The sequence below is a fragment of the Myxocyprinus asiaticus genome, chromosome 42 (assembly GCF_019703515.2).
Source record: "Myxocyprinus asiaticus isolate MX2 ecotype Aquarium Trade chromosome 42, UBuf_Myxa_2, whole genome shotgun sequence".
Taxonomy (NCBI): Eukaryota; Metazoa; Chordata; class Actinopteri; order Cypriniformes; family Catostomidae; genus Myxocyprinus; species Myxocyprinus asiaticus.
The window spans coordinates 11,699,897-11,724,299 of record NC_059385.1 but is presented as its reverse complement, the minus strand read 5'-3'; the positions used below and the strand labels follow the sequence as shown (position 1 = coordinate 11,724,299).

Sequence of the window (24,403 nt, the reverse complement as noted above, 5' to 3'; positions counted from 1 at the left end):
AACGCAGCATGAAAGTAAATAAAAAGGATAGTATGAATAATGTTTGCTTAAGACCTTACACCTCTCTTACTGACACACATAGACTTAAGTGCATCAATGGCACAAGCAATATGGTCCCTTAATAGCATACAAACAAACACACACAGCAAAATAGATGCAAATGTGTACACACAAACATGCACCTTCTTTTGACACCAAAATTAGTTCTATTCTAATTATTATTATTATTTTTGCAGACTATGGCAGGTAAGATCTAATGTACACAGGGTCGAAAATTAACTTTTTGCCACACCGGCCAATGGTCGATGTATTAAAAGGACATGGAAACTGTATTTAAAATTTTTTTTTTTTTTTTTTGTCCCTATGACAATATGATTATTTAGCTATTCTTCCATTGCACATATGTGATCAACAGTGCATGATTCACATTACATACATTATACAATACAAAAGATATAAAAGATGAACCTGTCTCTTCGTCATTTGGTAAAACTGCACCTGTCACAAAAACAAGAGGAGGCATTGTGATTTTGTTGTCATATTTTCATTTTTGGTGACTTAACCGCGTTCTAGACCAGACGCAACGCAATAAGTTTCCAATTTGTCTGTCCACAGTGAGTGCGATAATGAATATACAGTATTTGAAGTTTAATGTACAGTTATTAGGAGCATGATTCTGAACCAAAGCAAAAGCCGTAAAAATATAAACCAAGCGATGTCTAGGATTATAATGGGCGTGTTATAGTTTTCTTGCATTGCTCATCTGCAATGTATTTACCATCTATTTTGCAATTGAGTGGCACAACATCCAAAATAATTCCAAATTACCGACTATGCTTTTTGCTTTTGTTTTAAAATTTAATTTCGAGTATCAGGTGATGCTAGCACAAATTTTCATGTGCCACTACAAACAGAGGTGAAAGCAAGCATCTGCACATTAGGAATGGTTGTCATTACTGATAGGACTATCGACTAATTTAAGCGTCTCTGATTCACCATTGCCATTTCATTGCTCAACGAACATGTCTTGGATTGGTTAGAATACTGCAAAAACGCATTGCAAAAAGAAACCTTTGAAGCAACATGAGTAGACTTAAATGGAATGCTGAAATCATCAAATTTTATGATTAGTTAATTGTGGCAGCAGAATCATAATCTTGATTAATTTTTCGATTAATTGTTCAACCCTAATTCCCAATAATTTTGTTAGTATTGCTCTCTTAACTCTATTTTTTCCTTCGTACCTCCAAGAGGGTTCACTTATCCCCACTCAAATACCCTACCAATGAGACCCCCTTTGATTTGCTGGCATTGGTAAACTTTCCTTCTTAATTCACTTAAGTGTATGACTGGGAAAATGAAATATGACATTTTTCTTTGCTCTCTTCGGATCCAAGAAAACGAGAGCATCTTTTGCCTATTACAGAAGGGCTGGTCTGCATTCAAACCCAACCAGCATAGCAAAAATGCTTGTGTAACAATTTACCTATTGACATAAAAATGAATTGTTTATGGGGTTGACAAATTGTTCCCTGTTTTCCCACTCTGTTTATGCTTTAGTAATAAAGCCTCATAGCTTCACACTGTTTACATCTCGCTGACAAATAATAACATGAAAAATGACAGGAATCATCACACATGTGGGACTGTTTCCAGCTAAAGGTGCACCATCACTGCCATAGCTGTCATGGTGACAGGATTGTGCTTTGACTTCTGTAATCGGAATGCTTTCTTGGTGGGAAGGCTATAAGTGACTGTAAAGGATAAAGGAACATTGGAGGAACGCTTATAGAATGTTGGAGGAACGTTCAGGCAGATGTGCGTACAGACACCTATGAATGCGTTATCCATAGAGACAGCTCCATCCCTCTCTGGGCAAATCTATCTGGACAGTTCCAAGAGTTCCACGCTCAGATTCAATGCCTAGTATATGCGTTTCTGCAAAACATGAAATAAAATGGAAAAAGATCCAATTTTATGTTTTGCTAGGTTTAAAGCTACAGTGTGTCCATCTGTTTTCGAATGTTGGGCCAAACAGGTAATTCTGCCTAAAACTCACGCCATTGGTTAGCTAATGTTGCTGGGTTGAATGTTAACATCAAGTGATTAAGGGATTACTATATGGGTGGACCTCCAAACCATTGATTGTTATTAATCAAGCCTACCTTCAAACTATTTAGCAGCTATTTATATGCTGGTTTAGAAAAAGAAAAAAATTAGTTAAACAAGTTCTATAATAAAAAAAAAAATTAAAACACCTGATGGATATTTTGCACAAATAGCCTGAAGAGAGACTTTGAGTTCTACTGGTCCTTAAATGGTGCCAAGTTACAAAACTTCGATAGGTGGCGCTTGGGAATTTGTTTCAGAGCTATACAGTGAATAGAATGGGCGGGTTTCAAAATGAACCAATAAGAGCCACGGATAACACTGTGAAATGGGTGGAGAGAAAGATAAATACATGGAAGATTTATGGTTGTTAGTGTTTCTCTTTCACCAGGGTTCCGGGGGACTCTTCAGAACTTCCAGCCCCTACAAGGTTCCATCCTGGGGAGCCGAGTCAAATCAGCCCCTTCACTTCCAGTCACCCCCTGTGCCTTACCCAGTCTCGAGAGCTCCACTGTGGACCTTTAAACCTCTGCCAGAGTCCTGAAAGGATGCTGTGCCATAAATATGAGAATGTTTCACATATTCGGTTTGAACTCGGCAGGACGTGTCATTAACACAGCAGCACCACATCTTGCCTCCCCGTCTACCTTTCACCATCACCGGTCTCTGTTTCTTCCAATACTCCATCCAATGCTTATAGAAACCAAACCGTTTCTTTCCTCTCCCCTACTTGGCATCTCAGACTGTTCGAAATCCAAATGGAGTGGAGAGGATACTGCCAGAATGCATGAGAGTGATTATGGCTCCAGATGAAGCCAATGAAGGCTAGATCTTTCAGCCAGTCTGAGTATGAGAAAGGAATAAGGCTGGTGAAAGCATCAGTTAGAGGTCTGAGATAAGCTGACTGAGTTTGTTCGAAGGGATGTAAACATTGTAATCTCTCAGCCAGTGCAAAGGCTGTGGTTCAAGATAAGGCAGATGTATTATGGGCTAAGAAGATGGCAGGTGTCATGGCCAAACATCTCCAATTGACAGAGTAAATGCCATATGTAATTTGATGTGATTGAAAACGAGGCAGTGAAGGATGAAAGTATGGTCTGTACAATATGCCTCATTCAAGAAACAAGCAAAATGTGTCCTAAAATTTACTGAATTAATTGCCGTAATACATTCTTAAAACCATTTTAACGTAAACTGTCAGTTTGAATTGAATGCAATTTACAGAAGAATGACTTTTTACGAATAATTTACACATACATTTGTTCTGCTTATGTTTTAAAACTCATTCTGCATGTGTTTCATGAATGAGGGCCACAGTTTTATTTTATTTATTTTTTGTCTACTGAAAATTTTTGAAAATACCCTTTATGTATTTTAAATGTTTCGACATTCTGAAATATTGACAACCAGGTACAAAAAAGTAAGACATTTTGAACAGATTGTCCTCCTATACTTCAATGCCTCCTTTTGTTTGCGTCACATTTAATGACTTTTACTCTGACTAAAGTATATAGTCTCTGTGATAACCAACGTTAACATGAAAATGATCTCAGCCCATTGTCATCATTTAGGCTTTAGTGAATTTCCGAAAGGTTTACAAAAAAAACAGTCTGGGACTTAGACATGGATGGTTTTCCCATGAATGAAGATGCATGGTTGAATCTTTACAGTAAAATTCAGCTTGTTAATTGAGCTGAAACGCATGCAGAGTCCAACGATCTCAACCAACAGCTCTGTTAAAGGCTCAAATATGAACAACCCCAGTCCAGAAACTAATTTGTTATACATGTAACACATGCGCAAAACCCCCTTACACACAGGGGGAGGGACAGTATGTGTTTTGGCCAACTTTTATAACAAAATTGAGCAGATCAGACTATTTATTAAACCAGCCTCCAAAACTTATCCGAGATCCACCATCTCCCTTTTCATTTTGCAGCTCAGAAACATGTATATAATGTTCGCTGAAATTAAGGATAATGGTAAGAAATCTCCATATTTTCTCAATATGTGTGAAAAATCCTTGACCTAATTCTTCCAAACATTCCTCCTCTTTTGCTCTTTTTACTGAATTTGCAGTATGCAGAAGGAGAGCACTAGTTTCCATGATACACCTGTGCATCGTTCTTCCCTAAACAATTGTGGCTTCCCCCTCTCCTTTACCACTCCCATCCTTTTCTGTGCTTTATCTGGATTTCCAGTCCCCTTGTCTTCCCTCTGAGTAACTCCTGTTCTGGTGCAGGTTTTAATGCGCCAATAACTCACATGTCTGGCCCCTGCCCTAGAAGCATTATCTGAACTGTTCAGAGAGGAGAGGGTGCGTAGGATAGGAAATAGATGCAAGAGCAATAAAAGTAGTCTGCAACAAATGGAAAATAAAACACATGCATTTACTCTATAGTTCATATTTAAGCTATGGATCCAGCGAGTTGCTTCCTGTGCTGGAAGGAAGAGTCTAGACCTCCTGTTGAACGCACTAGCTATGTTCACAAAGTCAGTGTTTGGGATTGACAACCGTTTTTACAGGTGTGACTCTCAAATTGTCCTGTTTATTCAACAGCTTACAAAAGCAGATCAAATAATGTTTGTATTACCAAATAACCAAGTCATGTCCATTTTCTAGTTTCACGATAGCAGCAAAAAAAAAATGCCTGTAACGTTAGTGAGTCACTAATGCAAAAATCAAATATTTCAAGTTCCATAACACTGTTTTTTTTTGTATGTAATGTATTTTTAAAATAGTGTAGAGTATATAGCGCAACATTCAGGTCACACCTAGACCACAAGTTGATGGCAACAACTCTGGTAGAAGACAGTGACTAGATCTAAAACCTTAGGATGAAACACAGTTCTCAGTTTCCGCGAGTTACCGAAATCCCACATGAAAAAATGCAACATACATGAGTCAAGCATGTACACCAGACAATTAATTTTTCCATGTGTTTATAACACAGCACAGTTTTTTTTTTTTAAATGCACGTCGCAATGGCTTGAGGCTGTCTAAATTGGAAGCTTCGAAACAAACTTTATAACTCGTTTATTTGTCTTGTTAGCAGAAGCGCCATCGCGAGCAGCCCAAAATGGCCATTTAATGTCAGTGTGCCACACCACTCGTGTCTGGTGTAGACAGGGTGTTATTTGACACTGAGGATGCAATTTAACTCTTGCAGGGTCTCAGTGTGCTGTAAGTTTTCGTTTAAGCTGCAGGGCCATGTGAGGTAGATGGTTAAGGAATGTTTAGCGGTTCTGTGTTTGTATGTACGGCCTGGCCGATGATTTCTAGAGGGAGAAGGAAACTGCTCTTTTACAGTTCTAAGAGAACCATCGAGTCAACTCAACCGCTGTGTCCCTGCCGCAACCCTGCGGGTCCATTTAGCCAGGATGAGCAAATGCTGGTTCGCCAGACTTCCTTTTCCTCCTCTACTTCCTGCCCCTCTGTAAGCTACGGGGGGTTAAAAGGTCAAACTTTCATCTGTTCCATCTTACACATTTCCAAAATTCATTAAGCCTTGCTTGGGGGGGGAGACACTGAAGTGTTTTACTTAACCTGGCCTCCTTCCTTTCAAAACACAGATTATTAAATTAATGTTCAGATAGCCGGTTTGCCTATCGCTGAACCAAGAAAGGGCTGTAGCGATCAAAAGCAGGCTTTCTTTAACAGCTGGCCTAAGTGTTTTTGACTAGCTTTGGTTTTAAAGGGATATGAGCAGGTCTAGGACTCAGGAACAGGATTTTTTTTTTATTATCATTGATGAGTCTTCCATGTTAAAATGCTTATTTGCTGTATTCTGAAGCTGGCTACGTGACTACGACAGTTCTGATTAACTGAATATTAATAGACAGCCTATTTAGGAAGTAAATGTATTATTTTTAGTCACGTTAGCCTCTCAACTATTGCGTTTCTAGTTTAAAATATATTCAAATTTTAACTTTAAATAGGGCTGCCGATTTAAGCCGTTAATTTAGTTTGATTATCACGATTAAAAAAAAAACGCAATTAATCACCCCCCGACCCTACAGAAATTCTGTAATAAATGGGTTTTTTCGAACCATTAGAGCAATTCTAGAGCAAGTTAAAGTACATGCAACAATGGTTTTTATGAGCCATGTCAGCAGGGGGCAGTCAGTACGTCTCAACAAACCTAGTGGTGCTTGCCCATACAAAACTTGCCCATACAAAACCCTGCAAAACTCAATTCTAGGGTATTGTGAGTTGTTGCTATGGCATTGCTATATAGTTGCTTAAAGGGTTAGTTCACCCAAAAATGAAAATTGTTTACTCACCCCTGTGTTGTTATAACCCATGACTTTCTTTCTTTTTCTTAACACAAAGGGAGAAACTGTGAAAAAATGTGCTCAGTGACATCAATGGCAATGGCAGTTTATGGTGACCACCTCTTCAAGCTTCAAAAGGATGCAAAAGTACAATTCAGAAGTCTAATAAATTATTCCATGAGATGCATGATTGTCATGAGAACTTACGATGAGCTTTGGTGAGAAACAAAACAAAATCTAATTTATTATTTAGTGAAATTGTTGACCGACCATTCCTCTCCTCTGCATGTTCATGAGACTGCACGAGAGCTACAGTTCACACAGCCTCCCCCTCGCGACGGGGTGTTCAAGCAAAAATCGTTTTCTTTATCTAAAGACAGGTCCACCATCCACCACAGCGATAGAAACAACAGAACACAACACAGCTGCACACAAACCAGAGAACCGAACTTACTAAATATGTCTAATGAGTATGTAGTTGGAGAATAAATGCATTTTTATGCCCAGTTTAATTTGTTTGAAACAGAGTACTCAATCAAATTGAGAGAGATAGAGGAAGCGGGAATGTTTCTTCTCCATTCTGAACTGGTGAGCATTTGTGACAGACCTTCGACAGAAGAGATCAATACCTCAGCGAAAACATTCGGAAGGTGTAACATTCTCGGCCAACATTAAGTTGTCTTTAACCGGCTAGTGAGATGCTGGTTCAATAAACTGTTATGAGAATGTTTTTGGACCGGCGAATCGCACGATGCCGGAAATAGAAACCAAGTGATCGACAGAATGTACTGTTGCTTGTCACGGCTCGTTAGAACCAAAACTCTGATTAGCATAGAAAATATACCTTTTATCATGTGTCATTTGCCTTCAGGTTAGGACACAGTGTGACTGTAGCTGCCTTCAGCCTCCTCTGTCTATCTCTCTCAGTTTGATTGAGAACTCTGTTTCAAACAAATAAAGCTGGGCATAGAAATGCATCTATTTTCCGACAATAAACTCATCAGACATATTTAGTAAGTTTGGTTCTTTGGTTTGTGGAGCTTTGTTGTGTTCTGTTGTTTCTATCGCTGTGGTGGACCTGTTTTTAGACAAACAAAACCAGTTTTCTCTTGAACGCCCCATGTCGCAAGGGGGCTGTGTGAATTGTTTCTCTTGTGTAGTCTCATCATGAACGCGCAGAGGAGAGTAACGGTCGGTCAACAGTTTCACTAAATAATACATTCGATTTCGGTTTGTTTCTCACCAAAGCTCACCGTATGCTTTCTTAACAATCATGAGTCTCATGGAATAATTTATTAGACTTCTGAATTATACTTTTGTGTGCTTTTGAAGCTTGAAGAGGTGATAACCATAAACTGCCACTGTGTGACATCATTTTTTCAAAATCTTTCCCTTTGTGTTAAGAAAAAGAAAGTCTGAGTGGTTTTAAGAGTATTGCTATGTGGTTGCTATGGTATTCTGAGAGGTTGATAGGGCATTGCTAAGTAGTGGCTAGGGTGATCTGGGTGGTTGCTTGTCTTAGCAAGCATCACTAAAGGGCTATTCAAACCACATGCATTCTTGCGCTAATAAAAACAAACCACAGTGCAAAGAATACAACAGAACGCAGGTGTCTCGAGACTCATTTTTGAAATTCTTTTTAATCTAACATGCCATCTAAAAAACTCAGTGATCCTGCGTGAGATGCTGAAAAATCAGTTAGATGTGGCTTAATGATTGAAGAGATCAGTCTACTGCATGTTTACATAAAAAACAATTGAAAAACAGCAAAGATGAATTTGGTGTGATCAGCCTCTAATAATTCAGAAATAAACTCACCATCGTACAAGCAATCCATGCTCTAGAAAGTTCTTCAAATTGGGCAAAGTCTGACGAAGGTCTGGTGTGGAGAGCCCATGCTGGTACCTCAACTGTGGGATGAGAAACACAGAGGAAATATGTTTGTTACAACCATCATCACCTGTCTGAGCTATCAGTACACAACCACTATGGCATCACCTGGGCATTGTGCCATTAGCGAGCGCAGCAGGTTAATTCATTATCGCCACAGGTGCACATACACACAAAATGCTTTCCAACTGCAGATGTTTAAGTTATTGAGTCTACTTGAGCTGCACAAACAATGACAAGAGACATGAACCAGCAACGTTCCTCATGTTCCCCAAAGTTTTAAATTCATATTTAATAAAGATGAGAATGCAAAAAAATTGGAGGAATTGTTTAAGTGTGGTGAAAGTCCTAAAGCTGCGTATGTGGTGGTTTAGGCAGACCAGATATATTTTTTTTCTGTACATTAAGTGGAGTTATCCTCACATGACAACATCATCAACATCACATTATCCTCAAACATTTATAGCCTTGTAAACCATGGGCCACAGTAAAAATGTCTGTGCCATACCACATGTTTACAACATCAGCGCCTACTTCAACTGCTTTAGACTCCTTTTATAGGGGAAAATGAGAGGGGGACAACTAGAGAGGTAGGATTTACATGATCGAAGACCCAACAAGCAAGAGTGCTTTATTTTCCCCTTTTACACAATCGCTCAGTCTAACACATTGGCCATCAATGCTCTCTGACATTCTAACACCAACACACACCTAAAATAATACAGTAAGTGTGTGTGTATAGATGAAATGTGGGTGGGAAAAAAGTTAAAGATAAGAAAAGGAAGAGAGAAAGAGAGAGAGAGAGAGAGAGAGAGAGAGAGAGAGAGAGAGAGAGAGCGAGAGAGAGAAAGAGAGCGAGAGAGAGAGGAATGGCACACATCTGGAATGAATGAAAGAGAAAAAAAAAAGAATGAATCTCTTCCCAAAAAGCGAGATTCTCACTTGCTCTCCCCCCAAAAAACGTACTTCCATCCTGGACTATGGCAAGACTAACAAAACTGTCTTGCCTTCAGTGATTACAGCCAAAATCCAATCATCAGGCGTGAGAACTATAAGCAGACATGTGTAACCAAGGAGGTCTGCAATACCTGGAGAGAGCTATCTGTTAGCATTCCCATTCATCTCAATGGCAGTTGCTTGGCTGGCTCAGATATTAAGAAAGTGGGGGCAAAAATCATATGTGACATATTACTACAGAGCCTCAGAAAAATGATGTCCTGACAACCCTGATTGTCTGATGGCACCCAGTCCCAAGCCCTTCACTGGTGATAAAGCTACAATAATATAATAAAATATTTGGAATTTATCAGTCGCTTGCAAAACAAATTTGCTCAGGAACTCAGCTACTTTTGAATGGCCGTCACTGGAGAAACAGGCTTTTTGCCTCAGAATGATGTAGTTCTGGCATCTACCAGCAGGTGCTAAGTTGACCATGCAAACCAGCCAAATCTTGAGCCCTTGGTAACAATAAAAGTCAAGTTGTCCCCTTAAGGCTTGGAGGTGAAATAATTCACTCAATTGTTATCACTGAAAACTTTGCTCAAAAGCAAATGCAAACAGCCTCAATTGCAGCTAATGTATTAGGGACACTCCCTGACAAACATCTGGTTTATCTTGCTGCATGGCAGCACCCTCCACACGTCTTCATAAACCCTGATCAATCACAGTAACATCAGAGTAATGGATGAACATGTGATTTCAATTACAGATGACACTTCTGCCACGATGACACTCCTACAGGCCAAGAATTCACCACCAAAAAGCCTGGAGATACTAGGAGTGAGAGAGTGAGAAGATGAGAGACAAGAAAAGTATGTGATAACTAATGACAAAATGGGGCAAAAGCCATATGAACAACAATCTGTTTTTTTCAGGTGGTTCTCTGGGGTTCAACAGACAAGAATTACTGTTTATTTCACAATACTAAGCATCTATTTTCTAAGTACACACAGACTCTACAGCTTACCTGTAAAACTGTGCAAAGCAGGACAGACATAGACACACACACACACACACACACACACACAAACACACAAACACACACACACAAACAAACAAACAAACAAACAAACAAATGTGGGTTTTACTAAAACTGAAGGGAGCAAGTGAAATACAGCAACTTCTGGGGCCCCTTTCCCACCCAACAGAGCTCTGACCTATAGGATCGATGAATACATTTTATAAGAGAAAAAGTGAGAGTGGGCATGTATGTGTGTAGTATTGATATGCAAAACTACATACTTTCAAAATGAACAGCTAATCAGTCTTAAGGAAGCCTCGTAACTACTTTGCTATTTAACTTAAAAATGCAACGCTAATGGCGTGAGATGCTGAACAAACAGCAAGAAGCAACGCAGTGGCCAAAGAGAATGACAGATTATACTGTACATTTGGTAATATTGGAAACATTGCTCACAGCAGGCGATTTAAGAAGCTGTCAGAAATTATCATTACATTTATTGTTGAAGTTAGAGGAGGTGCTTTAAATAGGAAGAAATTGAGATGCAACTTCTCTCATTGGGTTATAGCGTGCTGACAGCTATCGCTTTCCAAGTTGCATCACTAAATTCAACCCCTTTAAAGCTCTAGTACTAAAATATTAAAGACAAAAATATCTACATAAAGTAGTCGACCATCCTGATCAATCCCTAGAGTGTAAGGCCAGAAACGAACTTCATGCAATTACGCAGATGCGAGCACGGTCTGGTTGAATATGATTAACGTGCATTTTTGCTTTACTGTGGCAGTAACAAACCTCAGTACTCAAGGGGGCGATAGAGTTTTGGAACACATTTTGGAACGCAACAATGTGAGCTTGCGTAACTAGAAGTGCCAGCGTTCACATACTTACGTAGAGTATGTTTTGGCCTAAAGACTTTGTAGCGGCTTGTATTTACTGCGCTATTTTTGTTTGCATCCCTAGAGCAACTTGACATCATTTTGTGGCATAGTCTTACTGCTTTTCAAAAAAGGGCCCCTGGGATCTACCTTTGTTTCTTTGTGGAGGGCACTGCTCCATGTCTTCATTGGTGATGAAATGATCAAATACAGGCAGAACTAACAGCCTTATGCCTTTCATGGATAAGAATACACCACTGGCTTTCACCAGATGACCAGGTGCTGGGATCTGCATGCAAACCAAAAGCAAAAGGCCTTTGGTACTGCATGCAAACAGCAAGTCAAATCAAGTCAAGTCATTTTTATTTGTATAGCGCCTATCACAACACACATCGTTTCAAAGCAGCTTTACAGATAATCATGCATTAACAGAAAATGAAACTGTAATATCTATTAATGTCTTAGAGTCATCATTGTGCAGTTTGATAAAATACAATTGTGAATTGTGTTTAAAAATAAGTCATTAAATAATAATTGTATTTAGAAACCCAGTGAGCAAGCCGTAGGCGACTGTGGCAAGGAACACACAACACCATTCCATATTAGAATCAGAATGGGGGTGTACCAATTCTGCCTGGCCGACTGCCTAAAACCATGTTTGTTCAGTGTTTCTCTGACACAGAAACTGATTAGATTAAAGCCAAAAGTCAGTAAAAGTTTCCAGAAAGTTACATAAAATGAAGTAGGACAGACATGGTTGAACAGCCAAACACACAATTTGACCCCGTCATACAGAGTCGACACGTTGCAAATGTTTTTACGAACCATCTCTAATGCTGGGAAACTTGTGGTTTTTGCTCGTGGTGTTGGAAATTATAATTATCGGTTGTCTGATGAGGTTCTCTGCTAAGGCGTCTACAGCTGTGTTCCAAAACGTAGTGAGCTGTCTACATAAGAAGCTGCCTTCAAAGGGGCCCGTTCACACTAAACCAGTTTTTTATTCCTGTCAGCAATCTTTTTCAATTGTTTTCAAATAATATTAATAATTCCTTACATTTATGTAGCGCTTTTCTAGGCACTCAAAGCACTTGACATCATAGCGGGGGAATCTCCTTAACCGCTACCAGTAAGCAGCATCCACCACCACCACCACACACCACCTATTGGTAGAGAGGAGAATACAGTGATGTAGCCAATTCATATGTATAGGGGATTATTAGGAAGCCATGATGGATAGAGGCCAATGAGCAAATTTGGCCCTACTTTACGAAAAGTGCCCTAGGATTTTTAATGACCACAGAGTCGGGGGCCTGGGTAGATCAGCGAGTATTGATGCTGACTACCACCCCTGGAGTCGCGAGTTCGAATCCAGGGTGTGCTGAGTGACTCCAGCCAGGTCTTCTAAGCAACCAAATTGGCTTGGTTGCTAGGGAGGGTAGAGTCACATGGGGTAACCTCCTCTTGGTTGCGATTAGTGGTTCTCGCTCTCAATGGGGTGCGTGGTAAGTTGTGCGTGGATCGTGGAGAGTAGCATGAGCCTCCACATGCAGAGTCTCCACAGTGTCATGCACAACAAGCCACGTGGTAAGATGCACGGATTGACGGTCTCAGAAGCGGAGGCAACCGAGACTTGTCCTTCGCCACCCGGATTGAGGTGAGTAACCACGCCACCACGTGGACCCACTAAGCAGTGGGAATTGGGCATTCCAAATTGGGAGAAATGGGGATAAAAAAAGAAATAAAAAAAATTACCACAGAAGCGAGCCAGGACCTCGGTTTAAAGTCTCGTCCGAAAGACATTAGACATTAGGACCCACACAGACCGCAGGGTTCAGACCCTCTGCTGGCCCCCCTAATACCTCTTCTAGCAGCAACCTTAGCTTTCCCCAGGAGGTCTCCCATCCAGGTACTAACCAGGCTCAACCCTGTTGAGCTTCAGTGGGTAACTAGACGAGAGCTGCAGGAAGATATGCTGCTGGCTAAATGTAAACATGCACTAGCCGGATGTGTTTCACCGTAGTGCTACATCTCCCTGTTTTTTCAGCATCTTGAGCAGGAGCACAGAATTTTACAGACATTGTGTCATCTGTTGAGACAGCCTTCATGTTGGGAGTGCACCTATGATGCTTAAAATGCTGCCTCGGTAGGCAACTAACTAAGTTTTGCCATAAGTGTATGTATTCTATTAAAATTACATACAATTTTAAAGCTGAAAAGCAGCCAAGCGTGCTGATAAGAAACCCGATAGGAAGCATGAGGAAGAGAGGAATGATGACATCATTAGACCAAATCTGGCACAATCTCAATTGATAAGTGTATGCTTGCGTGAGTCGATGCCCAAGAGTACCATTGTGTTGCTTTTCATTCAGTCTTGGTGAAGTGTTTCCCCCTTGGTGAAGTATCTGCATGCCAACTCTTCTCATATCACACAAACAACAAAATCCCTTTTTCAAACACACATATACAAACATGTAAACAGCCACTAGGAAAGACATGTTTGTCACCTTAAAGCTGAAATGAGTATTTGTTTTATTCAATATTTAAAAACTTTCTGCAATCCTAGCTTAAAGGTAAAGTTAACCCAAACAGGTAAAGGTAAAGTTCTGTCATTCTGAAAACTGAAAAATTCTTTAAACAGTGAAAATTTCTGCAATTCAGAAATGGTGACACTTGTGGTGCAGAATTTACACATTTCAGCTATAAAAGAAAACATCCTCTAGAACACTATCTAGTAGCAGGACATTAATGCAACTAGTATTCATTAATAATCATCCACCCTTTCCCTGGGTTAGCTTGCCCTTCAAATGCATTATGGGAGGAAATCTGCAATCTTGCAATTCAAAGGCATTTGGCATGCACATTTTATTTCATTACTGCCTTTGTTCATCCTTAAAATGTTTTGCTACATGTGTTTAAGAGTTGAGCACATCTGGCCCACGAGTCCCTTGTTGGCGTGCTGTGTGACGGAGGTATGTATGCTCCTCTTTCCCCTGTGTGCTTTGCATTATGCCGTAGCTTGGGTTGCAGCATTTGTGAATAGCTTTCGGCAAAGGGTGCTGGGATAGATCATAGTATACACCTGGATTTAAAGTATTTTTAAGCAAACAACTGCCCTTTTCCCCCATACCCAAAGAGAATGGATGGATGGACGGATGGACATCCATCCATCCATCTATCCATCCATCCATCCTCTATCCATCCATCCATCCATAAACCCAATTCCGAAAAAGTTGCGAAAGTATGGAAAATGCTAATAAAAACAAAAAGGTGTGAATTGTAAATTCTATTCACTGTGTGCTATCTTAAAAGCACTACAACACATTTAATGTTTTACCTTGTGAACTGAATTTTTTTTATTTAATTTTTTTATAAATACACTTATTTCAAATCAGAGGATTGCAACATGCTGTTGCAGTACTTTGCGCTCATAATGCGGCACACATTCTCATTTGGATTCATGACAGGCCAATCTCTGCAATCTTTGCTCACGCACTCATGCACTTGTAATCTGGGCAGTATGTGGTTTGAGGTTGTCCTTCTGGAAAACCACTTCTGAATGTGCGTGATCTCTGATCTCTTGGACGTCACTGTCTTAAAAACAGTCTTTTGTCTATAATAGATATCATGACATGGGCTCGGGAATACTTCGGTAAACCTTTGTCAGTCAACACCACTTGCCACTGCATCCACAGATACAACTTCTTCACTATGCAAAGCAGAAGGCATACATCAACACTGTCCAGAAGCACCAACGACTTCTCCGGGCTCAGCTTCATCTCAGAAGAAGAACAGTGGAATCGTGTTTTGAGGTCCAGCGAGTCCACATTTCAAATAGTTTTTGGAAAAAACAGCTGTCATGTTCTCCAGGACAGAGGAAAAAAAGACCATCAAAGCTGTTATCAGCATCAGGTTCAAAAGCCAGTATCTGTCATGGTATAGGAGTGTGTCAGTGCCCATGGCATGGGTAATTCCACATCTGTTAAGGCACCATTCACAAATATGCACAAGTTTTGGAGCAACATACAGTATGCTGCCATCCAAACACCATCTTTTCCAGGGATGTCCCTGCATTTTCCAGCAGGACAACGCCAAACCACATACTGCCTTGATTACAAGTGCATGGCTGCGTAAGCAGAGAGTGTGGGTGCTAGATTGGCCTGCGCATTATGTGTGGCGCATTATGAAGCGCACAACATGGCAACAAAGGCCCCCGTACAATTGTGCAACTGAAGACCCGCATAATTGACAAATGAGGGAAAATTCTGTTTTCTAAGCTTAAAAAAACTTGTATCTTGCCCAAATGCTTAATAAGTGGTATAAGAAATGGTGATGTTAAACAGTAGTAAACATTGACTGTCCCAGCTTTTTTGGAGCAAGTTGCAATCTAATTTAATCTGACAATTAAATGTAATACTTAAACCATCAAATAATGTGTTATTGTAGTGCTTTCAATAGAGCACAGGGTAATTATAATTTACAAATCTCTCCTTTTTGTTTTCATTAGCATTTTGTATACTGTCCCAACTTTTTTGAATTGGGGTTGTAGATAACTGTGCATCATGGAGCTTGGCCCTATCAGCACGTCTGTCTTAATTTAAAGCAACAGTCTGACCCGCTGACAAGTTGAAGCAACAAACAGAGCAGCGGGTGACACATGCCTTTGCAAATATATATTTTGAAATGTATGAAAAACTGTCAGAAGAAATAGATTGAAAGAGAAAGACCAACATGACAGTATATTTAGTTTTTCTGTTATATCGTACACAGATCTAAATCAAAGCGGGTGTTGACAGACAAAGAACTCAGGGAATTGTGGTGAATGTGTTGGTGCACAGAAAGAAGTCTCTGCAGTGATTTAAATCCACAGAGAGCATTTTAATAAACACTCTGCATAGTGCAGAAGTATTTGGAAGACAAATATGTGAAAGCTATTGAATGTGATTTCAAAAGAGAACCAAGAATTTGTCAAATAATAGATTACCGTACTTTATCCATTTTGCATTGGTACTGGTCATTTGTGTTGGCCATAACCGAATATATATTAATGGAAATACAATTCTGTTATATTTCTGATACACAAGAAGTATTTGAGTAGAGTTTACAGTTTAACTTGTGTGGAACCACTGTCCAAAACTCAATTAAATTCACCCCAAAAAATAATGTTTTGAGTGAAGTAATTGAGTGGTATACAGGACTGTCTCAAATTCTTGTCTTTCCCTCTCTTGTTCTCCCGACTGTTGATGTTGTTGCTGCCTGTGGTCTTTTATTTGTTCTTAATGGTGATATTAGATTTAGATCCCCTGAGCATAATGATAAAGGTGTTGTGGCATGCTGGGCATGAATGAAAATGATATGGGAACTCTCCTCTGAGATCATTTCGGTGTCTCCCTCTTTGACACAATTGCTCCATATGCACATTAGCCAGACTCAACACAAAGTTCTTGAATTTCTTTCATAGGTGGGAGCAGCCACAGAAATGAAATATCCAGATTGGCTGTCAATAAAAGACAGGTGCTACACCAGCTAAAGGTCTGAAAAGGTGCATATGATACCGTAGCAAAATAACCCCCAAAAAAACATGGTGTATATCATGTGCCTTGATGTCACGATAATGTGAGAAGCTCTGGAATGAGTGAGGTCATGACATCCTACATTTCTAACATACTGGTCAAACTAAACAGCATACAAATGTAGCAATAAAGCAAGTGTATATGCTAGAATGGTATTCTTTTTATTTATCTGTCAAAATTGGCCTTGCTCTGTGCTTTAGATTTTCCACCTACCTGCATTGCTAAATAATTTGCACACTTTTCATGTAAAACATTCCACAAAAAAAATAAAAAATAAAAAGATATTTTGTTCAAACAGTACATCTGTAGTTACTCTGAAACTGACTTCATACAACCGCCAAAATCACACTGAGACCAGTTGGTAAAACGTAATTGCAAAAATAGCTCAAAAAATTTTGATACATGGTCTAACATCATTTGTTTGCACTTGTTATCTAATGCAATTATATTTATTCATTTTATGTGTGGCTTAAGTATCCAGATACTTTTGGGGGCCACTGTGCATATAATATATCACATGGATTGCCAAAATAAACAAAATATTTCACAGTAAGGCAATTTCACCTGTATTTGTCTTCCATCATTATCTACAAAAAAATTAACAGCTTTACCCCTTTTATTTCTGTTGCCTTGTTATTCTTCACACTTCTGCCACTGCCAATTTTCTTACATACTTAAAGCTTGCAGATGGTCATACTTTTTGAGACAAGTTGGAAGTGACACAGGATATGAAAGCTGCCTCCCAAATGAAGCCTCTTTATTCCTTCACGGGTCACACTGACGAGTGTTTTGTCATCGAAAAAGTCACAACAGTTCAATGCTAAGTACTTTCTATAATCTCTTGACAGCAGATGCTCTTGAGGGGCCGGAAATCTGCAAGACCATAACTTTTCATCAGCCGAGTCATTTTACAAATGTAGATGGCCGAGCAGTGACTCTGATCCAAACACCAGAACTCACTGAAATTCAGAACCACACAGTGAGCCATTGCCGTGATTTACAATAATAAAATGAATCCTTTTGGTATAGCTATGGATATTCCCATCTTGCCCAGTTTCTAAAAAAAATAAGATTAAGGGAAGAGTATTGCTGGTTTGCATGGAGTTCTTGGCCTCCCAAGGGGAGGCAATCAGGGGCCCCAGATGGTCCAACTATTAGTCTGTTTTGGAGGGGCCAGCACAGGTGCAATCCTTATGTTACCCTCCCAGGTCAGAGCTACAAAGGGCCCCGGACCAAACTGTGGTCATACACACACAGCTAAAGACACACATACTTTTGATGAAAAAAAAAAAAAAAAAAAAAAAAAAAACGTACAATGAAACAATAAATTGTCTTTGGGCCAGGGCCTAAGTTGTAGTCTAAGATGCAGGTTCATAAAACGTTTGACATAGGCTTGTATATCTTTCTCATGTCAATTGTAAGGTATAAAAATGAATACCTGTATGTTGTATTATTTTTTTAGAAACATGCCTCTCATCTGAATAAGCATACATAAATTGTACTTGTGTAACAACACTTGAATAAACCATATTCTGTTTTACCATATTAATTTACCATATAGCACTAAATTTAAAGTTTTAATATAATAACGTGAAGTACTAGTATTAGTAAGTAGTTTTAGTAAGTAGTTAGTTTAGTAGGATAATTGAACCCTACGGAATGCATGATGGAGTGTTAATTAGGCTAATTATTTAAGCAGGCTAATCGGTTAACATGCTAACTGGAAACACAAAGAGAAGCATTTAATTTTACAATTTGTTGCTTTGGTTCCATCATGTGATATGTCATATTTAGCTTACAAATACTGTAAGAACTGATGTATTTCCATTATTAAGACAACTTCAATCTTTAAGCGATGTTGTAGGTTTTACTGTCAGGAACTGAATAAAACTTTCAGCCAATGAAATCAAAGTTCTTCATCAAATACTATGAAATTATGGGGATTTGGAGATAACATGATAACTAAAAAAATAAAATAAAAAAAAAAAGGTATATCCAACCTTGCACTAACCTTGAAGAGAACATATTTCTAATGGGATCTCTCCTTATATCTAACAACTTACAACTGAGCCATTCTTTGTAAATTAATAGATGAGGGAAGAAATGTTTGACAAGCATTGGCACCGACCACTCTGAAATCTTGGTCATACCCATATCTGACTCTATGTTTTATCAAATTTTCATGGCATTCATAAGATACAAGCAATCATTAAATTGGCCAAATGCCTGCATATCTCTGTTCGCTGACAGTTCCCCATAGTTCACATGCAGTACTGGTCTCCGTGTTTTACTGATAAGCCTCTCCACAATGTAGCTCTATCATTATCTGGCTTTCTCTAGATTCCTAATGGCTTTGCCAAAGTCACTGTGACATCAAGGCCTAACTGTTTGGCATCTCAATCTGGGAGCATGGTTACGTAAAATTAAATAATAGGAAGCCACATATAGTTTAGGTTATTCAGGAGGAAAGCATGCATACATTAGCTATCAGGACTAATGCATAAGACATGCGAAGTATATGCTACTGAGGAACCAAAGGTAAAACGGCCTGGAGTAAAACACAATGTTTGAGGTCTTTGAGACACAAGGGCTTTTCTTTGAACTTACAATTTCTTGGCTTCAGTCTGGTATGGTACTTGTTTTGAATTGAACTTCAAAGAAATTGAAAGTGCACTCAACATTTTCTTTGCTGTGTGCTAGTCCAAGGCCAAGGGCAAGGCAAAAATATTCAACCAAACTCCGCAGCAATCACCAAATGTTTAAGCTTAATTTTGAATGGACTTTGAACCAGTGGTTTGGCCACTTGATGAACACAAATATTTGGCCTCATTGCATAGTTGAAGTCTCCAAGGGCAAGCAGACTTGCACAAACCACAGCAACTGCTTGAAACCACATGATTTTGTTCACTAGGTGCTTTGGCTGCAATGCTAACAAAACTAGTCATGAAAACTCCCAATGGACTGTTGCCATGAAGATGCCTTACAGCTACTATCCATTTAGACATCTTGGCGGTTTTTAAGTCAATCAACCCACCAACCTTTTTCCAGTCAACACCATGTCCAAGTGTCTTTATCCCATGGTGTAACATCTGTAATGACCTTTAAGCCTAGTTTCCATGACTTTCAAAGACACTGCTGACAGTTGCCGAAACTATCACTGATAATATGAGGACAGACGAATTTAGAGAGGACTTAATATGGTTTTATGGGATTTAGAATGATTACTCTGAAATGTGTTTTATTGATTGACAAAGAAGCTCTTGCTAATACACAATACAGCTTTTCAGAGCACAGGCAAAGACATCATACATTTTTCATTTTCATTTGTTTCTTTTAGAGGTAAGAGCCACGAGCCCTTAATGTCACTTCAGGTTTCAAAGTCCTTGACCCCTATCTCCAGCCCTCTTTACTAAAACACTGACACTTTTTTCTACCACCTCTTTTTCTCTCTACCACCACATATTTTCTTTTCTCCATTTGTCCCTTCTTTCTGCCCAATTTCGTAAAAATACAACACTGGTGTGGTTATACACACTGTTTGGACTTGATGCTAACAAGCTTAATTCAAAACATCTCCAGCTCTGAGTTACCCAACCTTACACTTTATTGAGTATCATATGGACACATTATAGTCTACAGAGACAACATATTTACATAATTATGGGAAAGGCTTGCCGAGACGAATGGGAAATTTAATTTGGAGACCACCGGTAACAAGGGCCTGCTGTGTTTCTCAGGCCCTCTACAATCTTTGCCCAAAAAACAGGGCTTCATTTGGCCCTCATGAGAGCAATTTCACACACCAAAACTGTTGTATAACAGGACTATAATTACACTGACAAGGAGTTCTCAGTGTCACTACAAGAATCAAGCTTCTGCGCATAATTTGAGATGTGTGCATACTTTTCGTTCTTTCGTACGATAATACAATAAAGGGCTGTCTGATAAAGCTGTTGTCGGGTGATCTCCTTGTGTGTATTTCAGGGTGTAGATGTCTTGTAGTCTAATGTGGTCTTCTCGATGTCATAGACTAGGCATCTACAACACTATTGTGGAAATCAGATAAGAATCCCACTTATTGATTTACGATTCAAGTCTTTGCCTTGAAGGCTGTAGTAATGAAGGAGAGTTTGTTTCGAGTTAAGTCAAGTTGGCATTTTTGCTAATTATATATTTGGGCTTGTCCCACTTTATATTGTAAGACACGGAGACAGTGGAGAGAATCAAGGTTCAACATATCTGGAGCACATACTCTAACCACTAAGCCACAGCTTGGAAACAAAATTTTTTCAAGAGGGATGCCAAGCAAGCTGGCAATATTGGGTGGGGCGGATTAATTGATTATAATATTTTTGGTTATTTTATGGTATTTAAGTGTTGATTTCAAAAGATTTTTTCCAATAACAAAAAGACAGGGTATTACAGAGTGCCTTTTCATTTTATGACTTCTAAAAGATTACAGCTTTTAATAATTGCTCACATTTTATAAGAGAATATCTGAGTTGTGAGTCACAAACAGTAATGGCAAAGCTATAGTCTATGGTTTGTAATATTATAGGCACATATGGTGCATATTAATCGCACATGTATAGTTAATGGCGACTGGATGTTAAAATGAACATTTTGCAGAGCCAACATTACAATTTTAGTTCCTTGAAACTTTTACAATTTCAATGTGCCACCTTGGGTATGGTTTAGTTAGGCTTATCTTATGTTGTTCACTTGTTACTTCACTGCAAATAAATTGTCTTGTTTTCCAGTAAAAATATCTAAACATCCTAAAAACAAGATTTACTTGAGAAGAAAAAATGAAATGAGATTTTAAGTCTCAGAAGGTTTATGCTTAAACAAATTCACATCTCTTGTGTGAATGTAAATGAAGCCTAATATAGTGTAAACACTCTTGATGATCTTGTAGGGTGCACTGACAACTGTCAGAACAGCTGCCACCTTAGGGGGTCCTAGAGCCATCACTGGAGTCATAAACTTGAATGAACATCAGCCCATGTTAACCCAAGGTGGGGTAACCCTAAACCAACACTACACCCTGAGGGGTCAGAGCAACCTGTTAACATCACAGTAACAAACAAAGACAGCCATTCATCCTTTCAAGTGGGACAGAGGTGCCAAATGCATACATATATTTTAAGTATCTCACAAAATGATAGCTTGAACTTGAAGTGTGTTCAGGACACTTATCTCAACTGAAATACACTATACTCAAGCAATTATGTTCTAATAGAGAGCACTTAAAGTAAATGACAATACTGTGATTACAGTGTGGTCAGCAGGGAACTTATAAGACGGTATCTTTGGCCTTTGCTGTGCACAGTTTCTATTTTTAAAACCCAATACGGAAAAACAGATTAATTCTGTAAACCATTTCACCCACGCAGAATAAATAACATTAATTTCATTTGTTGTGTTCATTTAAGTGCAACTGCCAAAAAAACCGTTAAAACAATTTCGTATCAGCCAAAAAGTCTGGTGTGGTCATAATCATGCTTTACTATTTAGAATAGAACTTGCTGAGGGTTTGTTTATTGGGCCTGTTATTTTAGGGCAGAGGAACAATTCCATATATGGCATGGGAAAAACATGGCATGGAGCAGATGTGAGGCCATTATGCCTGGGTTAAGATGCCCAATCTGGACTAAGCCAAACACAATCACTGCTTACAAACCCTCCATTCTCTCAATCTGTAGAATCAATTGTGCCTTCCTCCCTTAGTCTGCCTTAACAGAGGGATTTTATGGCAGAGGATTCCGTAAAAGCCTCTCAGTAAAGGCTAAAGTTTAGTGCTCGAGCTCTGAATGGTACACATTCCTGTCCATCGCTCTTGGTGACAAGACCTCCTATTTAGAAGAATGATGCTCCAACTTTTGGATTCTACAAACTTAACTTAGAAAATGATGCATAACATCTACACTGTCGGGTAGTTTGGACACACTTGAATGGATTTATGTTGGATATGTGCATTCCTACTAGGACTTATTTAACATTTAACAATGACAAACCATGGTTTACAGCGGAACTCAGGCAGCTTCGTCATGCCAAAGAGGATGCTTTCAGAGCTGGGGATAAAGTCTTGTACAATCAGGCCAAGAACACACTGAATAAGGGAATCAGAGCGGCTAAAAGAAGATACTCTGAGAAGCTGAAAAACAAGTTTTCAGCTAACGACCCTGCATCAGTGTGGAGTGGCATGAAGCAACTTACGAATTACAGGACTCCTACCCCCATACCTGTGGTGGACCAACAACTGGCCGACGACCTGAATGTGTTCTACTGTAGATTTGAAAGACCCAATCTCACACCCCACACCCACTCTGACCTTCACTTCACACAAACACCAACACCTCCTGCAACCCCCCTCCTGCTACTCAACCTGCACTTAAGATCTGTGAGGATGATGTGAGCCGCGTCTTTCGACAACAAAGGATAAGGAAAGCACAGGGCCCATATGGCGTTTCACCTGCATGTCTTAGATCCTATGCTAACCAGCTGGCCCCCATCTTCACACAGATCTTCAATAGATCACTAGAGCAGTGTAAAGTCCCATGCTGCTTCAAACATTCCACTATCATCCCCATCCCAAAGAAACCAAAAATCACAGGACTTAATGACTACAGACCTGTCGCCCTGACATATATGGTCATGAAATCATTTGAGAGACTGGTGTTGGCCCACCTGAAGAACATCACTGGACCCTTTCTAGATTCCCTTCAATTTACTTAGAGCAAACAGGTCTGTGGATGATGCAGTCAACATGGGATTGCATCATATCCTGCAACATCTGGACAGACCAGTGACATATGCAAGGATCCTTTTTGTGGACTTCAGTTCGGCTTTCAACACCATCTATACTCCAGAATAAATTACACCAACTGTCTGTTTCCATGTCTATCTGTCAGTGGCTTACCAGCTTTCTGACGGACAGGCAGCAGCTTATGAGACAGGGGAAATTCACTTCCAGCACCTGTACAATCAGCACTGGTGCCCCCCAGGGATGTGTGCTCTCCCCACTACTCTTCTCCCTATACACCAATGACTGCATCGCCAAAGACCCCTCTGTCAAGCTCCTGAAGTTTGCAGATGACATCACTGTCATCGGCCTCATCCGAGATGATGATGAGTCTGCATACAGTAGGAATTTAAACAGCTGGCTGTCTGGTGCAGTCAAAACAACCTTGAGCTGAACACGCTCAAAATGGTGGAGATGATTGTGGACTTTAGGAGGAACACCCCAACACTGACCCCCCTCACCATTCTAAACAGCACTGTGGCAGCAGTGGAGTCATTCAGGTTCCTGGGCACTACCATCTCACAGGACCTGAAGTGGGAGACCCACATTGACTCCACTGTGAAAAAGGCCCAGCAGAGGTGGTATTTCCTTCACCAGCTGAGGAAATTCAACCTGCCACAGGTGCTGCTGATACAGTTCTACTCAGCAGTCAATGAGTCTGTCCTCTGCACTTCAATAACTGTCTGGTTTGGTTCAGCTACGAAATCAGATATTAGAAGACTACAAAGGACAGTTTGGACTGCTGAGAGGATTATTGGTTGCCCCCTGCCCCGCCCCTTCAAGAACTATACACTTCCAGAGTGAGGAAAAAGGCTGGAAAAATCACTCTGGACCCCACTCACCCTGCCCACTACCTTTCTGAACTGTTGCCTTCTAGCTGACACTTCAGAGCTCTGAGCACCAGAAACGTCAGTCA

The 24,403-nt window shown here is 39.7% G+C and overlaps 1 protein-coding gene across 7 annotated transcripts in view; it reads right to left on the bottom strand.

The window, feature by feature from the left end:
- uvrag (UV radiation resistance associated gene) overlaps positions 1–24,403 on the bottom strand; it is a 142,492-nt gene that overhangs the window by 5,409 nt on the left and 112,680 nt on the right. For 6 of the 7 annotated variants that reach the window (XR_007895807.1, XR_007895808.1, XR_007895809.1 and 3 more), the window contains exon 14: positions 8,203–8,294. Coding sequence is in view for 4 of the 7 variants with exons in the window: in XM_051684415.1 (XP_051540375.1) it covers positions 8,203–8,294 (92 nt within the window). In the remaining 3 variants the exon portion in view is untranslated. Of the gene's footprint in view, positions 1–468; positions 499–8,202; positions 8,295–24,403 lie in introns of all 7 variants that reach the window. The other variant, XM_051684416.1, reaches the window with a different exon arrangement.